Source organism: Euleptes europaea, chromosome 6 (genome assembly GCF_029931775.1).
Source record: "Euleptes europaea isolate rEulEur1 chromosome 6, rEulEur1.hap1, whole genome shotgun sequence".
NCBI lineage: Eukaryota > Metazoa > Chordata > Lepidosauria > Squamata > Sphaerodactylidae > Euleptes > Euleptes europaea.
Genome location: NC_079317.1, coordinates 54,565,969 through 54,583,190, shown reverse-complemented (window position 1 = coordinate 54,583,190; position 17,222 = coordinate 54,565,969). Strand labels below are relative to the sequence as shown.

General features: G+C 43.2%; 1 protein-coding gene across 1 annotated transcript in view; it reads left to right on the top strand.

The window, feature by feature from the left end:
• RGS6 (regulator of G protein signaling 6) overlaps positions 1-16,620 on the top strand; it is a 242,709-nt gene extending 226,089 nt beyond the window's left edge. Inside the window, exons 15-16 of the mRNA XM_056852259.1 lie at positions 9,786-9,875; positions 16,492-16,620. Of these exons, the coding sequence (XP_056708237.1) occupies positions 9,786-9,875; positions 16,492-16,620 (219 nt within the window). The remainder of the gene's footprint in view (positions 1-9,785; positions 9,876-16,491) is intronic.
• The last annotated feature ends 602 nt before the right edge of the window (positions 16,621-17,222 follow it).

Sequence of the window (17,222 nt, the reverse complement as noted above, 5' to 3'; positions counted from 1 at the left end):
CCTGCCCCTCTGCTCCCTCTCTTGAGTGCCAAAAACCCAAGTTACAACAAAAAAAATCACCATATTTCTACTGCAAATTTAAATTTGTGAACATCAGGCTTTGCACAAAGAAGAATGCTTTAGGAGGTTAGGCATGTGGTGGTTTTAGGCCAGTCTTGGCCAGAGCCCGATTTAGGTTTCATGAGGCCCTAAGCCAGGGGTCGGCAAACTCATTAGTCAAAAGAGCCAAATATCAACAGTACAACGATTGAGATTTCTTTTGAGAGCCAAATTTCTTAAACTATATAGGTAGGTACACTGTTTATTAATTTAATAAACTTTAATTAAAGTTTTAAGTCTTAATTAAACTATAGGTGCACTGAATAAAACTTGATATCATACTTAATAGTGATCTTATTTATTGATAAAAATTAAATTGTAAGTCCCTGCCATTTCCCCCTCCCCGTCTGGAGTCCTCGTCTGGAGGCCTGGTCTACCACCATAAAAGCCTATTGGTAGACCTGGCCTCCGGCTGAGTCCCATTGGGAGGCGAGGTCTACCCATTGGCTTTCTTGGCGGCAGACCTGGCCTCCGGAGGCCCATAGAAGCCAATTGGTAGACCTGGCCTCTGAAGGGGGACTTTTTCCCCTCCTCGGAATCCAGGTCTACTGCCAAGAAAGCCAGTGGGTAGACATGGCCTCCCAATGGGACTCAGCCGGAGGCCAGGTCTACCAAAGGAAGCCCACCCTGCCCAACACCTGATAGGCTGGAGGGGGGGCCAGGAACGGCCAAGCTGCCCGCCCAGCAATCGCGCGGCTAGAGGGGAGGGAAGGCTTTAGCCTCCCAACCATTGAGGGCAAGGGGGACCCAGCCATTCTCCACGGCAGGGGGGGAGAGAGACAGCGCGCCCACTCGCCTGCTCTCTCTCTCTCTCTCTCTCTCTCTCTCTCTTTCTCTCTCTCTCTCTCTCTCAGGCGCGCTGGCTCCGCAGCCAAGTTCGGAGAGCCACACTCAACGGGCCAAAGAGCCGCATGCGGCTCGGGAGCCACAGTTTGCAGACCCCTGCCCTAAGCTATTGAAGGGAATGGGGACCTTTATATGACCAGCTATCCTTTGTCAACAACAAATTGTCGCTGTTTTTTGTGTTGAATATATGCTATATGGTAATTTATGGACCTAATAGGATGCACTTTTGAAACAGCTCCATTGAAAAGTTACGCCGTTGACGCAGTTCAAGTTACCGTTTTGCGGTTTGGAGCGATATTACTACCTGACTGCGGAAGCTTTGTCATAGTTAACAGACCGCTCCACAGGAGCACCATTTCTAATATTGGAAGTCAACGGTTGAACTGTTTTTGTATATATTCTCTTTGACAAGTAGTTGTGTGTGTTCTCATAGACTTATTGTTTTACAGCACTGTGTTTGTTTGTTCTTTGTGTTCACTATTAGTTCATCATAAGTAAACATTTCTTGCATTGTGGGTTAAGCATGTTGTGAGCCTTGTGCTGTATTTTTTGTATTAAGCCACACTTATTGCAGCAAGGGGGATTACTTTTGTTTGTTTCTAACTCCAGGTACTAGCTGGAGATCTCCTGCTATTACAACGGATCTCCAGCCGATAGAGATCAGTGCACCTGGAGAAAATGGCTGCTTTGGCAATTGGACTCTATGGCATTGAAGTCCCTCCCCTCCCCAAACCCCACCCTCCTCAGGCTCCGCCCCAAAAATCTCCCGCCGGTGGCAAAGAGGGACCTGGCAATCCTACGTCCAGCTGAAAACTCAGCCATGATGTCAGCACATCAGCAGACGCTGTTGAAACTCTATGGTAATACCATAGTGTTTTCAGAGTGTCAGCTGAAGCATTGACATCATGTTCAGTTTTTGTGCCAGACATGACATCGACATGTTGCAGGAGGTCATGTCCTTCCCTTGCCCCACCCCAAAAGCTCCTGGGATGCCAGGCTATGGTCTGCCATCCCTACCTGTAACTTACCAAGCTGAATAGATCGAGACCTCCCAGGTGCTTGACAAATGTTTTTACAGTACTGAGCAAGCAGCAAAATCAAGAGGCTTACTGAGCCCGTGGTGGGAAAGAATGCATTGGTGGAGGAAGGAGTTGCATTTGGTTTGGTAGGTCTCAGTTGTGCAGCCTTGCCTAGGGTTTTTTTGTTTTTGTTTTTAAGAAGCTTTTTATGAAAAGCAGGGGAATTGTTGTTCAATTGTTCTTTTGTATCTGTAGGGGAAAAAATCCTGGATTTTGACACTGAGAGCCTGAATTTTGTTTTTGTTGCTGAGCTCTACTGAATACCAGGTACCAGAGAGTGAGATAAAATTTTGCTATTTGAAATGGCTCAGCAGTTCCAAGCCTCCTTGTCTGCAATTCCCAAGGCCCTGGCTGGCTGGCTGGCTGCCACCTTGTGACCTGGCCAGAGTCATTGTTTTTTCAACTGCTTTGGGGGAGAGAGACTTAAGATCTTCTTGCACCACATTGATTCGAAGCAGGTGCCTTATCAAGAGAGCCTCCATCTTACCCCACCTCCCACGTTTCCATCTGGAATTCAGTGCTGTTGGTTTTTGTGTGTTTTTTTTTCCTTTCCATTTGTGTCAAGGAAATTTACAGAGCTTGCCCTTCATTTCTTTCCAAAGACGTGGCATGTGCCAGGGGAAAGAGGCAGATTTTTACTCCCTCCTGTTCAGTTGTCAGTCTTGGCTAGAATGTGATTTCCTCTCAGAATTTTCTAATTGATAAACTATCATTTTTTTCTTTGTTCAGCTGCAGCACTACTAATCCTTTTCCCACTATTGCTTCTGATAAATGCAGCCATATACCAATGACTGCCAAATGGTAATTTACAAAATACAACATGTATTATAACGGTAGCTGAAGGTCAAGCTATGTGTCAGCATTTGGTTGTGTGAATGTTTTCCCAGTGGCTTTTTAAAAACCCCAAGCAGCTATGGAAAGATGATGTTTGGACTGGGGAGGGGGGGAGAGAATGCTTATCTCTTTCCCTCTTTGGTCCTTTTTTCTTATCAAAATTACCCCTTTTGAGCTGGTTTTTGCCCCGTGGAGGAAACGATAAAGGAGGAAAAGATAAAAAGTATCTGTAGCTTTTCCCCTTTGGGATAAAAAGAATCTCAGGGGGCCCTTTTAATAAGAAAAATCACCTGCAGGGAAAGAAATAAGCACACACAAACTTCTACTCAAAACTGCATCTCCCCACAGCTACTTGAGGGTTTTTTTTTTAACCCTCAGGAGAAACATTCATACAACTGAATGGCACCTTTATTATGATTCTAAGCGATATATCTTCCCAACAGTTTTCCATTTCTAACTATGGGCGAAAACGTACAGTCGCTTTAGCCTCCTTTATTCCCTGTTTCAGCCAGGATTCAGCCAGGATCGAATGCACATTCAGCGAAACGCATGCGTTCGTTCCTGGCTGAATCCTGGCTGAAACAGGGAATAAAGGAGGCTAAAGCTACTGTGCGTTTTCGCCCATGGATTTTGTTCTTTTATTGATAGTTAAGGGCTGGCTAAAAGAAGCATGTCTTCACACAGTGCATAATTAACTTAGGGAGAGGTAGGCAAACTTTTTGACCTGAATGCTGTCTACTTTTGAAGACAGTTCGAGCAACAAAGGTGACAGGGAGATACTCTGGTTGAACTTGGCCCTATACACTGGGAGCAAGCCAGGCTCCAGTGGCTCTGCCAGCACCTTAAGGATTGCCTTGAAGCTGGCTGGTAGTTGTGTGGGTCCGCGAGGTATTGGTGGAGATAAACTTTCCCCCCACAGTGACAGCTCCAGCAGGTCTATGACCTTAAGCAGATGATGAGAGGGAGGGGCATCTTGGGCATCTTCTGGGCATGAAGTAGGGGTCACTGGGGGTGTGGGGGAGAGGTAGTTGTGAATTTCCTGCATTGTGCAGGGGGCTGGACTAGATGACCCTGCTGGTCCCTTCCAACTCTATGATTCACCTTCATGTCCTGCTTGGGAACAACTGATTGCTAGACTAGATGAACTTTTAACCTGATCTTCAACAAGGCAGCTTTTAAGGGCCACACTTCAGAAGATGGAGGCAGCTATTTTCTTCATATATCTGCCCCAAGGGAAGGGGGTGTTACCACAAAAGAAAAACATGTTTGAGAGGACCTGGTTCAGTGGTGACATTATGCATAAAGGAATTCCCAAGATTAATCGATGGCATCTCCACTTGAAGGCTCTCAGCAGGTACTAGAAAAGACTTCTCTGCTTGAGGCCCTCAGAGCCACTCAGAGGAGATGCTAGTGAATTCGTTGGACCAGTTGTCTGACTTGTTGTAAGGTGGCTTCATATTTCCTGCTTTAGCTTGTTGCACTCCCTTTCTTTGGGGACTTCCCCCCATACTTGGCTCCAGTACCGGAATTGAACTGGGCTGGGGAGAAAAGTGCATGAAGCAGCAGAGACCAGAGTGGTGCTGCTGGGCAGGTTCAGTTCCCCTCAATGTGCAAACACTTTTATATGTCCATAACAAATGTGGTTGGCTCTGTGTATTTTAACTCTTGTAATGTACCTAATGACAATGGGTTGCCCTCCTGTGTGGATAAAAAAGGCCTGGCAAACTGGGGTAACAGCCAAGATTCTACACAAATATGAAAAGTTGGGGTGGGGGAGAGAATCCAGTGTTCCATGTGCAAATGTTGTCACCACTACCTTTTAAAACCAGCCCCCATCTCAGGTTGCCTGGCAACCCAAGAAAAAAAATTGTGTAAGGATTGATCAGGTGAAGGAAACTATTGATGAACCAGGCGAGTGGACAAGGTGGGGAAGAAAGGAATAGATGACTGGGTGGGTTGGAGAAAGGGGAGGAAAACCAGATGGGTAGACACAGGGGAGGAGACAGAAAGAGAAGAAGTGGGGGCCATTGCGGGGTAGGATTTTCCCTATGAGCCCTTCTCTTGTATTTGTACATTGTGTTAGAGTTCGGAGGAAAGCAGGTATTCCACAAATGAAGATTCTTCCATTACAGGGTTTGCAGTGGTCCGGAAATTGCTGAAGATATCCCTGGTTTAAATCTCTTAGAGAATCCTTGTCCTTTGTGTATGGAAAATAGAACATAATTGTAGGAAATCTAGTCTACCTTGCAGAAGAAAAGAATGGGACACATAGCATTGTCACCTTTTTTGACTGGCCCTGCTCCTGCACCTTTGGCAGCAGCCTGGTACACCGAAATCTAAGCAGAGGAAATGTTTCCCATCCTGTTATTGGGATTCCAGGAAGAGGGGCAGCATAAGGAGGAAAACCAGATGGACTTCATTACCTTTCAGCAGAAACAGATGTACCTTTCTATAGTGATAGAATCCTATAAGGCCTGGGAAGGTCAGGCCCCTTAATATTTTTAGGGGCCCTCTCACCCCTTCAGGACTCTCCTATTGGTATTTTATATGGCAAAAAAAATGAGCTGGGTGGGGGAAAATCCTTTTCACTCAGATTGTTTTTCAAAGCACAGTGCCCTGCAGGGAAAAAGTGAAGACCTTCTTCCTAAGAGCCATGAGGAAGAAAAGCTCCTAAAGGACTGTTCCTGAAATGATCAGGAGACAATGAATTTATAAGATTTAAAACAAATTTAATAGGAGGGATTGAAATTTGCTGTTGAGAATATTTTCAGCTTTTAATGGATTTTTCACAGATGGTTTCACACATCTAGTTTATTGTGGATTAGTGATCTTTGTGTTTGTTAAAAAGGCTGGACAAATTCCTGGACAACAGATCTGTCAATGTCCAGTAGCCATGACAGCTTAAATGAAAACTCCATTTTCAGAGATAGGACATATCTGATTAGCAGATATGTTGCATTCAAGCCCTACTTAAAGAGTTCATGGAGGCATCTAGCTGGAATAGATAGACCCTTGATCTGATGCAATTTTTTCTTCTTACATGAATGCTTACATTGTAGTAACAAGTTTTCCTCCCAGACTGTTAGCATCAACCTTCTTTAACTTTATATTTGCATTCTTTAAATGGGAAGCAAATGTTCATTGGCAGCTCCTAAAGAAATTGAACCCTATTGAAAGAAACTAGAAGCTTTCCATAGGTTGACAGTGGTCCAAGCTGCTGCACACTAGCTGTTGTCATCAAGAGGAACAGCAGCCATTTTGTCATGATTTTGTCTGCCACACCTGAATGGAGTTTTCCAGAATACTTCACTGAGAAAGGAACTCTGAAAGCTGCACTCTAAGAAAATGGTAGCAAGGATATCCTGGATTGTGCGATGACTGAATATTGCAGTCTTCATCTACTAGGTTTTACATCCAGACACAGTAATTGTGTACACCAGAAGAAGAAGAATGTGCTCATTAGGCCAGGTCCAGTTGGACAATGGAAGCAGAACAGCTAATTGATTTCCATATAATGCTCTGTCATTCCTTTCCAGATGTGCTTGGCTATTTTTTTGTCCTTGTCCTGGTACCAACCCTCTGATTCCATATTCTCTTTATGAGTTATAAGTTCTATACGTTTTAGCATAGGCTGCTGTATCAGCAGATATTACTGGTATCTCCTTAGGGGTCCAGGTTTTAATCGGTATAATCAGTTACCGCAAGCAGTTCCTTGCCACAGCCTGGATTCACTGTGTGGAGAAGCACAACTGTTACCGAAGCTATAAATCAAATAGGAGCCTCTGTGGGCAGCAGTGCTCTCAGGTGAGCCAGTGGAGGCAATGCTGAACCAGTAACAGCTGGAAGGCTCTCTCTGCAGGTTGCAAAGGAGAGTGCGGCTTCTCCAGCACAAGCTGCATGAAAATGAATTGCCTGTCCTTTGTTTGAGACAGAGCCCTAAAGCCTTACAGTCAGAGAAGAGGCTGGCTATCAGTGACTTGCTAATTTCCTTCTCCATCCCTTTCTTTTATGAACATGTTGTTGTTGTCGTTGTTAATGTTGTTGTTGTTGATAATAATAATTTTGTACCCTGCCCTCAATTCCCAGCCAAAGCCGGGCTCAGGGCGGCTAACAACATACAGTCCGTACAATGATATCTATTAAACACAATAAAACCATCATAAATAAAACCATAAAATTCTAAAAAAGATCAACAGATAAATAACTGATGGCGCTCAGAAATAAAAGAGCCGCTGCCGATTTAAAGCAGCCAGGGCCCCCATATGGTTGAAATCTATGGTAGAAATACAGTAAGGGGAAGGGGCAGGGAGGCCAGCTAAGATGGGGGGAAACCGTAGCTGTCCTCCACCATAAGCCTGGTGGAACAGCTCCATTTTACAGGCCCTGCGGAATTGTTTAAGATCCTGCAGGGCTCTGATCTCACTGGGAAGGGGGTTCCACCAGGCCCTTTTCAGACTTTATGTTCCTGGCTATGATTACAAGCGCAGAATGAATGCACTCCTCATGATCTTCCCCATATTTGTGATTGCTATTTCTTCTGAAATGGGAATGTGTGAATCTTCGACCTTGGTACAGAGTGGTAGGTGTGTATCAAAGCTGGAATATAACTGCTGTGTCTCTTTCAAAAGAAACAGCAGTTGCACTTAGGGAAGGGTTGCGAGTAACTTGTCCTGCACATGCAGCCAAAGATAATAACTGAACAGGGTGAACATTAAGTAACTACAGTGAGTCAGTTAAACCCCCACACAGTAATGGTAATGATTTCACAATTTACCAGACCTTAGATATGAAATTTTATAAAGCCAATTCATGTGTTATCTGTGTAACTGTATACCAGGCAGAACTATGTTATTTGTAGTTCCATTATCCTTTTGCTCAAGCTCTCCCTCTTTTTCAAGTAAAGCAGCCACGAGCAAATTCAGATTAAGTGAAGTGAAGCTGTTCAACACTTCCCTTTCGTCAGCTCAAAATTTACTAAATTTGCTTTTGTCCCCAAGAAGCAAAAGACAAAATAATCTGTATTTTAAAAGCGGGTGGGGAGGATTTTAAGTGGACAAACATCTGTGGAGAAAGTGTCCAGAGGTCCTCACCTGGGCTAATCCTCCAGTTATTTTGAATCCTCACTTGAGTGGCTGCTTTACCTGATAAAAGAGAGCCTTTCAGGGGAAGAATCATGGAACTGCCCATTACATATAATTACACCCTGACAACTAGGCCTTGGTTGAAAAAGCTCTGAGATTTAAAAATGCCAGTAGCTTGGTTATCTTCCTCTTTTTTTACCTCAGGCCCTAGAAACCTGGCTGTAGTCCACTGCAAGTTGTGTTTGATCACTGTAGAGTGTGCCAACTAAGCCAAAAGATAGATTAATATTCCAGATTTTGGGGCTGATCCTGTGCACTGAATATGATAGGTAATCCCAGGTAAACAGGCATGGGATTTAGTGTTGCCAACCTCCAGGTGGTGGCTGGAGATCTCCCGCTATTACAACTGATCTCCAGCCGATAGCAATCAGTTCACCTGGAGAAAATAGCTGCTATGGCAGCTGGACTCTGTAGTCCCTCCCTTCTTCAAACTCCACCCTCTTCAGGCTCCACCCCTAAAATCTCCATGTATTTCCCAACCCGGAGCTGGCAACTCTAATGGGATTGCAGATTTAAACTGCCTGGAAGCCAGTGTAATGGTAGCCTGTTGTGGTAGGGATGCCAAGAAATCTGTGATTCTTACCCAAACTGAACCACAAGGGAAGCAATCATAGTCAGATATATGAAGTACAATTCAGTTATGGAGAGCTGTGCTGTATTTAACTGCATATGCCTGCCAAATTATCATGAAGGTTGGCAGGATGCTTAGCTTTGTCAGGGCCAAGGAGACCAGCGCGGACTGGGAGGCCAAAACAGCCCTGGAAAAGAGCTGTTCCCCCTCCTGCAGCCACTGCATTCCTCCTTGCTCACTGCACCTCAGGCAAGCTAGCTTCTCTCCAGATGCATCATGTCTCAGCCAGCACAGGCTGAAGCCAGGTGCTGCTGTGCTTGTGTTCTTCTTCACTAGCCAGGGCACGGTGAGGTCGGTGAGCAGGAGTATGAGTAGTGCCGTAGTCCTCTTCACTGGCCACAGCACATCTGTGCTGGCAGACTGAAGCCCTTGCACCACTGTTCCCCTGCTTACCATCTACACTAGGCTTGCACAAGCACAGGCTGAAGCTCGGGGGCCACTGTGCTCATACTCCTTGCTGGACACAGTGGGGCTGGTGAAGAGGAGTATAGGTACCACTGGCACTGGGCCATTGGCAAAGGGCAAAGCCAGATGCTGCTGTGATGCTGCTGCTCTTGCTGGCCTAGGTGAGGAGGAGCATCAGCACAGCAGCTCCCAATCTGGATTGACATGATTGTTGTGCCTTGATTCTTCGTTCCCACTGTACTTTCAGCAATTCAATAGGACATCATTGGAGGCCGCACTGGTCCTTAGAGACCATCCTTTACAAATAAAAAAAAGGTCTAAATGGCATGCCACTTTCTACATGCCCCCTCCACAGTTTTGTACATTTGCAGCTGATCACCTGCATTGTTAGTGGTCACGTCTGGAACCAAAATGATTTCTATCTACTCCAATGGCTTCTGGTAAGGTAAACCTCTAACAAATGTTTGTAATGGCCAAGACATAGGTTATTTAAAAAAACAGAGCATGCGCAAGTCAATAAAACTGCAAGGGCCTGGGACACTCTTTCACAGGCTCCACAACCCAGTTTTGGGCCGGGACCCACAGATTGGGAAATGCAAGGACAGCTGTCCTTTGAAGACCTGTCATACAGTGGGGATAGAGGAAATAATATTTCATTTTTGCCTTGCTGTTTCTTTTTCCCTCTCATAGGTTCCCAGAGGGCTGTGGCCATTAACAAGTCTCAGCCTCTCATTTGTTCCTTTTCTACAGGAGCACATTTACAAACTGATGAAGAGTGACAGCTATGCACGTTTTCTCCGTTCTAATGCTTATCAAGACTTGTTGCTGGCAAAGAAGAAGGTATATATCGGAAAGGACGTGATTGCACCTCTGAGCACTTCTTGACTCCTGCCTGCTGCTTGCTGCTGTGTGAACATGAAAATTTTGGGTTTATTGTTCCCTTTTCTTTCCTGTTCTTTTCTTCTAAAGGAATGAGAACTCTGGTTTCCTCCTCCTTGAAGGTCCATGTTTGGCATCCCTATAAATAGCTTCATCAGTCAATATTAGGAAGAAGGTCTAGTCACCCTCGGTGAATTCAACCTTTGCAAAGGTCATTTGAAAACATATAAGTAGAAAGCTGCCTTATACTGAGCCAGAGCATTGGCCCATCTAGCTCAGTATTGTCTACTCTGTCTGGCAGTCTCCAGGGCCTTGGGTAGACAGAAATCTTTCCTGACATCTGCTGTCTGACATCCTTTAACTGTAGGTGCCAGGGAAGGATCGAGCCTGGGGCTTCTGCACTTGGAGCATTCGCTTTCCCACTTACCTAGGGCTCCGGTGTCTTCCATGCTCAATATTAGACAGTAACAATCCAATATTAAGCAGCAAAAAAATATTCATGACAAAGATACTTTCCAGTCTTGTTAAAGAAAAACTACGCATATGTTTAAAAATCACGGTTGTGGCAATAACCATGGTGAAGAAGTACAAAGCCCCATGATGTTTAATTCCCTGAGGTCAAATTACATGGTTCTTCATGGGATGCCTTACCTGGAGGCTTCCTCTGCTTCCTGTTGATGCCCTCTCATTTTCTTTTACCTGCACTTGATTACATGTAGATTTCCCCCCTTTAATTTTAAATGAGAGCTAATTATTGTTCAGACTGGTAATTCCTAAAAATTTGCTCTTCTTTTCCTTTCCTTTCTCTTTTTTGATATCAGCATGTTTGCTACCAGCATAGGGTGGCCAGGTCCCCCCTGGCCACTGGCAGGAGATGGGGAATAGGGTTGGGAAACTTCTGGAGATTTGGGGATGGAGCATGGGGAGGACAAAGACCTCAATGGGGTTCAATGCCATAGGGTCCACCCTCCAAAACATCCATTTTCTTCAGGGGAACTGGTCTCTGTAGTTCTTCAGGGGAACCGGTCTCTGTAATTCCAGGGGATCCCCAGATCCCACCTGGAGGCTGGCATCCCTATTAACTAGCAAGATGTTTTCTGTACATTATTACCAGTAACGGAAGGCCAGTTTGGGGAGGATTATCTGGTTGTAACCAGACAGTTTTGTAGAGTGAGGTAGAGAGATGAGAGGTGCTTTTATCTGCATTTCTGGTTTGTTTCAATGTCTTCTAGAAGTGTTCCACCAATATTCATGTTGCTTGCATGCCTGCATGACAGAAAAAAACATTTCCCACTTCTCCTGTAGTTCTTTGACTTCCATGACATTTTTTTTACATTTTCTCACAGTTATTGCTGCAGCCTGAGCTTTGTGTGGTTTCCCATCGCTGTGCTGACTGCTATCTCCATCCTGCTGCAGCTTCCACATACTTCCATGTTAAAGGCAGCCTGTTTAAACCATTGGCGTGGCTCCAATTTACCCTGAAGTGTTCAATTATATTGTACTGCTTCCTTGCATGCTCAGGAGCTCTGATGCACGTTCACTTTAGTGTGGGAACATCCTCTCATGCCAATGGGAGTATGCAAACAACTTTTCCTGACACTGATGTATAAACCATGGGAATTCCCATTCATGTGGGAATTCCATGTGCACATTGTAGCTCCTTCAAGCAAGGGATCGCTGAGTTGGGCCTAATGCGTTGGAATTATTTAGTTAAATAATGCCGCAAACCTTTAGCATTTATTTAGTATCGGAAGTGTGCTAGATCTATTCATAGACTCTCTTTTTACATGCTGACTTGCATGGTGAATGCCCCATGGCGGCAGAGGGCCAAATGTGGCATTTTCTTACACTAGGCATTGACTTTGTGGACTTTTTCCTGCCATGAGTGGCATTAAGCTTAGCCGAAATGGAAAAGTTGGGATTATATGGTGATATGTAAGGTCGTATTTGATGTGTACACTTTGCTATCGTTGAACTTCAGTCTGGAGTTGAGCCTCTGGTGGGCTGCTGTACGTGGCTGGGAGGCTGTGTTGAGCTTGGTGGTTACAAATTAGGCAGGCTTGTTGTAAGCCATGACCACCTTTTGGCCAATGCTTTATAGTTCTCCAAGGTTCTGAGTGCTCTAAGAATCATTCTGCAACCTATAATAATAGCTCACCAAATAATGAAAATTATCGGACTCGATTCAAAATGTTGATGTAGCACTAGTCTGGTTCCAGAACTAGTAGAACTATATACTGTCCCCATGAAACAGATGGTGGTGTAGTCTTGTGGTAATGGGGATTATTGTGTTGTTGAGATATCACGTATCTATACTTTGTGGGTCTTTAAAAATATGGGCCCATGCTTTCTAGACCTTGCGTGGTGGGTGGGAAGTTAACTTCCCAGAAGTTGTTGTGTTTTGTTTTTTTAAGTGTAGAGGATTGCTTCAGGAGGCTATAGTCTTGTTTGAGTTCACTGTTTTATTTAACATTATTTCAATTAAAATGACTGTATGAGCTAAGAGTGTGCAAAACACTGGTTTGGGATTGGGCCACATTTCATTTTGAAACCTTGAGTTAGTTTCTTGGATATCAAACCAGTCATATTGGTAAAGTCTTTTCCATTACTTTCAAAATGAAGCACATTTCTGGGTGTCTATATATCTAGTATATTTTAACCTGACCCTTCCTCCAAGGAGTTCATACATCATTCTCCCTTCCCAGGGAGCCACAGGTTCTAATTTGACACATTAACAGTGGCTATCAGTTTCCCTAATTTGGAATGGAGATCTCAAGTAGTGCACCATCACCCAAGAGATCCTCCTTCCCAGAGTTCAAGGCAATAACAGTCCCATTCCCTAGCAATGAAAACCCTCACTTGCACAGGCAAACATGGGAGCGATTACCTGGGTTTCCCCCCCTTTACTGTAGGAACATAACAGCTGGGCGGGGGGAGGGGGACAATTGGTATCATGGAAAATATGTGGCAGTTTAGCACTTTTATATGTCATTACAGACACTGAGAGATCTCAGATCATGAACCAGCCATTCTCTTTGGCACGGAAGCCCTGTTCACCAGTTACAGTGACTATATCCTGCCTGTACATGCATAAATCTGTTTGTAAGAAAGAGCCGACACATGATCACTTTATGACTGAAGCTGGGGACCACTACCTGGATTAATGTGTGGTGTGTATCACACATTCAGGTGTAGATGCATTGCCTGTAACAAGAGAATTACTCAACGCACATACAAAGAACAATCAAGTGAATACTATACATGAATTGTACGTGCGTTCTCTGTAACCGGTGCACAGGGCTAGTGAGATGATCTGATCTTTTCTCCTCACTGACTTCTCACATCTCTGCTGGCCTGCCATGCACTTGCACAGATCAGGGCTGCAGCAAGGAGGCAAATCGATTCCTCCTTGAACTAGCAGGAAACCTGATAGGGTTGGACCCAGCAGCAAAGCAACATGATTTCTCATTCACACCACAGCACCACTGATCATATCATATTTTTCCAGCTGCATTTGGCTTGTGTAAGTTTCAGATGAGGGTGCTCTGATAGGTTGTCTCATGATGGACTTTTCTGGCTGTTGTAAACTCAGATTTGGTGCTAACCAAACAACAGATCTCTGCCTGTCTATCCAAAGGAATGATTACATTCAAAAGGACCTTTGATTTTTAAAAGATTTTTAGAATATGTAGTGATTACAATCTGGGCAGCAGATCCTGTCTTCAAAGAAGTGCATATTTTTGGGATAGAGTAGGAGGAAGTAGGTAAAGAGTGATAACGTGGTTACAGTAAGCATATGGGCCCACACTTTCTCATCCACTTTTTCTGCATCTAACTGGTATGAGCGCTTTCCTAATCAAAGCATTTTTCCTTTAAATAGCTGCGCCCAACTTTTTGCTACAGCAGTGGGCTGATTTGTTCTCTTGCAGCAATTTCCCTCTTTCCTTTCTTCCTGCATGTTTGAAAATTGCATAAACCAGCCCGTGTATATTCGTATGTGTTCTTTAAAAAAAACACAGAATGTCCCACTTATATGCCAGTAATGCTGCCTAAATGAAAGCCTTTTATTTTCTGTGATATTTTTTCTTTTGTGGTCATCTCTGAGCTATACTGCCAACACCAAGCCCATTTTTATGCATTCTTTGTTTAGACATTTTATCTTGCCTCATCTTTGCTGTTGGGATTTTGATGAACCTGCAGTTCTGTTGCAGACCAAGGAAGCAGAGAATCCCAAGGAATCTCTTTGCTGAAGCATCTTGATCCTATCTAGGAATAAGCAATTTCTCACAGTCCTGGCTATTATTCCACCTTTCCTTCCACTGGGCCTTGGGTTCTGCTCTGAGTGTCTTCCAGCCGGAAAGGATATTTTGGAAAGCCAATAACAGATTTGCACATGAAAAAGAAATAATACTTGGAGATTTATAAATGTATGTCTGTATATAAAATATAAATCTCCTTCCATTAAAATAAAATATTTTATTTATTTTGTTGCCTTTCGATAGGAGCATGACAGCACAATACTCCTGCTATTCAGTATAAAACCAAGAAGAAAAGTAAATCCCTTTAATTAAAAAATGACTCCACATGTGGAAAAAACCCACATTGTTTTTCTATTTAGATTTTTAAATTGTTTTTATTTTGCAGAAGAGTACAGTTACAACATTTCATTAGGAAGAAAGCAAAGAAAAAAAGTACAAATAGAAAATAACTGCTTTGGCATGAGATCTAGTATTGCATTCATTCTATAAATAAAATCCAGATTCTGATGTTACAAGTTCCACTTTGGTGAATATATATAATATGGAATCCCCATATCCAGGGAAAATTCCATAGAGAATTTCATAAGCATCACCAGTTTCTGCATTGTGAGTTCTGCTAGTAGTGGCTACTGTAATCTTTGCCACCATTTTTTCCTCTTGATTTTTATGGGAGGGTTTAACATGAAATATGTCCTCACGATTGGCAGTATGCCAGTAACTAATACTTGATTAGTCCTTCTAGGCATATCTTCGGGTGTGTTTTTGTTACTCCTACCCCCAACTCCTTTCACCTGTCCAAGAGCCAGAATTTAGGTTTGAATAGGTCATGGTCATTCCTGTTATTTTTTGTTGGAGTGGAACATAAAAGGGTAGTTCTTCGAAGGGACTGATCCTTTGTCATCCCATGCCCCCTCCACGTCACAATAAGGTTGCAATAATAGAAACATTTCCTTTCAAAGCTAAGTGTTGGGACCTCATAACTTCAGCTCTCAGCTCTCAAAATAATTTCCCTAGCCATCACTTCTCTTTCCCTAGGAAGGTTTTCTTTATTTAAACAAAAGCATGAAAGAGCTTAATATGTCAGCTGTTGTTTCCTGACTCTTCACTGAAAGTACCAGTGCTGATTTTGTAATGTCACAAAATGAATTCTCAAGCCAATGTCTCACTGATACCCAAATTGAAATGAGCTGGGGAAGGGGCAGCGACCCAGACACTCTGCTGGTGGCTTTTTCTATCACCATTCTGATTCCTATACTGAGCAAAATGACTTGCTTGCCAGCAAAATTATCTCTTCCTTCAAGCATTTGTCTTGTGCCAAGTAAATTGAGCCTTGTTTCTTTAAAGATCATTACAGTGAATGGCTACCTTCTTTAAGAGAACTTCTATGATTTCTAGTTTATGAATAGCAAACGATACGGATACATTATCAGAACTGTGAAAAATTTAATCTCATCCTGCCCAAACCTTTTGCAGGCATCTCAACAAAGGGTTTAAGTGTTCACAATGAAATACAGAAAAGGTAACTTCATTAATTATCTCAGAGCTGGAGGTATGTAAGTAAGAAGAAAAAAATCAACACACACATTGTTAGAAACACACACACAGGATGGTTTTTCAAACTTCAGTTTCAAAGAAATCTTTCCATGTTAACTTTTGAGAAATGTCTGTGCGTCTGCCACAGAAGTGCTACACACAGCAGAGGATTCTAAGACATGTTCAAAGGCATACATTCAGTTTGTACAGGGCATTGGCCATACCCACTGGGCATTACCATCAGCCCACAGCTTCGAGAAAGACCCATGTTCCCTGCCTGTGTATACTGCTGAGGAAAATTTTGAAGTGGGCAAGCAGCCCCTCAGAGAAGTTCTGTATTTCAAATCTTCTGGGAAACCTCCTGATGAGCTCCAACAGAAACCAAGTGTTCCTCAGAATACAATATGAAAACCATTGCACTATATCAACAACATATTTCATGTCTCACAAAGTTACAGTTAATAGTATATCATCCACATGGGGTAAATAAATGCTGGGTTGACAGACATGGGGTGCAACGTGACAGATATCCCTTTGGGGATGTTGATTTATCAAAATGTGCTAGAGTACATTTTAAGGAGAGGAATGAGATCCTTTACAAGGGAAAAACAACCACCTGATGTGCTACAATTTTTTTTGCTTTTGCAAACAGCAGTTGCCATATCTTTGTGAGGTTTAATCTTTATTTTTCTTCATTTCATTCACTACTGCTTTTAAAGCCGAATTTAAGTTGAAGGGATTTTTTTTGGGTATTTTTCCTTTCTAACCTTTTTTTCCTTCTAAAGCCCGAGAATGAGCAAGGTCGTAGAACTTCTCTAGAAAAGTTCACTCGCAGTATGGTAAGTTCATTTGTTTTTGGTTTCATTTCTTTTGGTTCTTTTACCTTCTCTCCTTCAGCATTTTCTTTTATTTAGGAAAGGCTTTTACTGATTTTTCACTGCAGCTCTGTTATATTCAAATACAATTCCTATAAAGCAAAAAAGCAGAGTTTCATGATATACATTTTTGGATAAACACAGAGGACTCGGTCCATTCTGTCAGCTGGGGAATAACATTGCCCTGTTTCCTCTTTCCTTGGGTCAAGGCATGACAGGTGCCCATTGTGGCAAGCCAGACCTCCCTTTTCCTACTAAGTCAAGTCCTGCAAGCTATGACCTTGTATTTATTGGGGTGGTGAGATGGGGATGGACAGGGATATGGCACAGTAGCCCTGTTCACATGTTATATTTAATGCATGTGCATCCTGCATGTGTGTGCATACATCTGTTTGTAAGGAAGAGCCAACAAGCGTTCACTTTACAAATTAATCTAGGTACCTGGATAAATGTGGGCCTTGCATCACACATTGAGCTGTGCATACGTTGTGTATACTGTACATGGATTGTACTTGTGTTTACTGTAAACTTGAGAAAAGGACTCTGTTATGCCTGGCAGGGAGCCCTGCATGTGAGTGCTGCACCCATGGTGGACTAGATGGAGCCCCATGATACCAATAAATAGATTTTGATGTGATTGA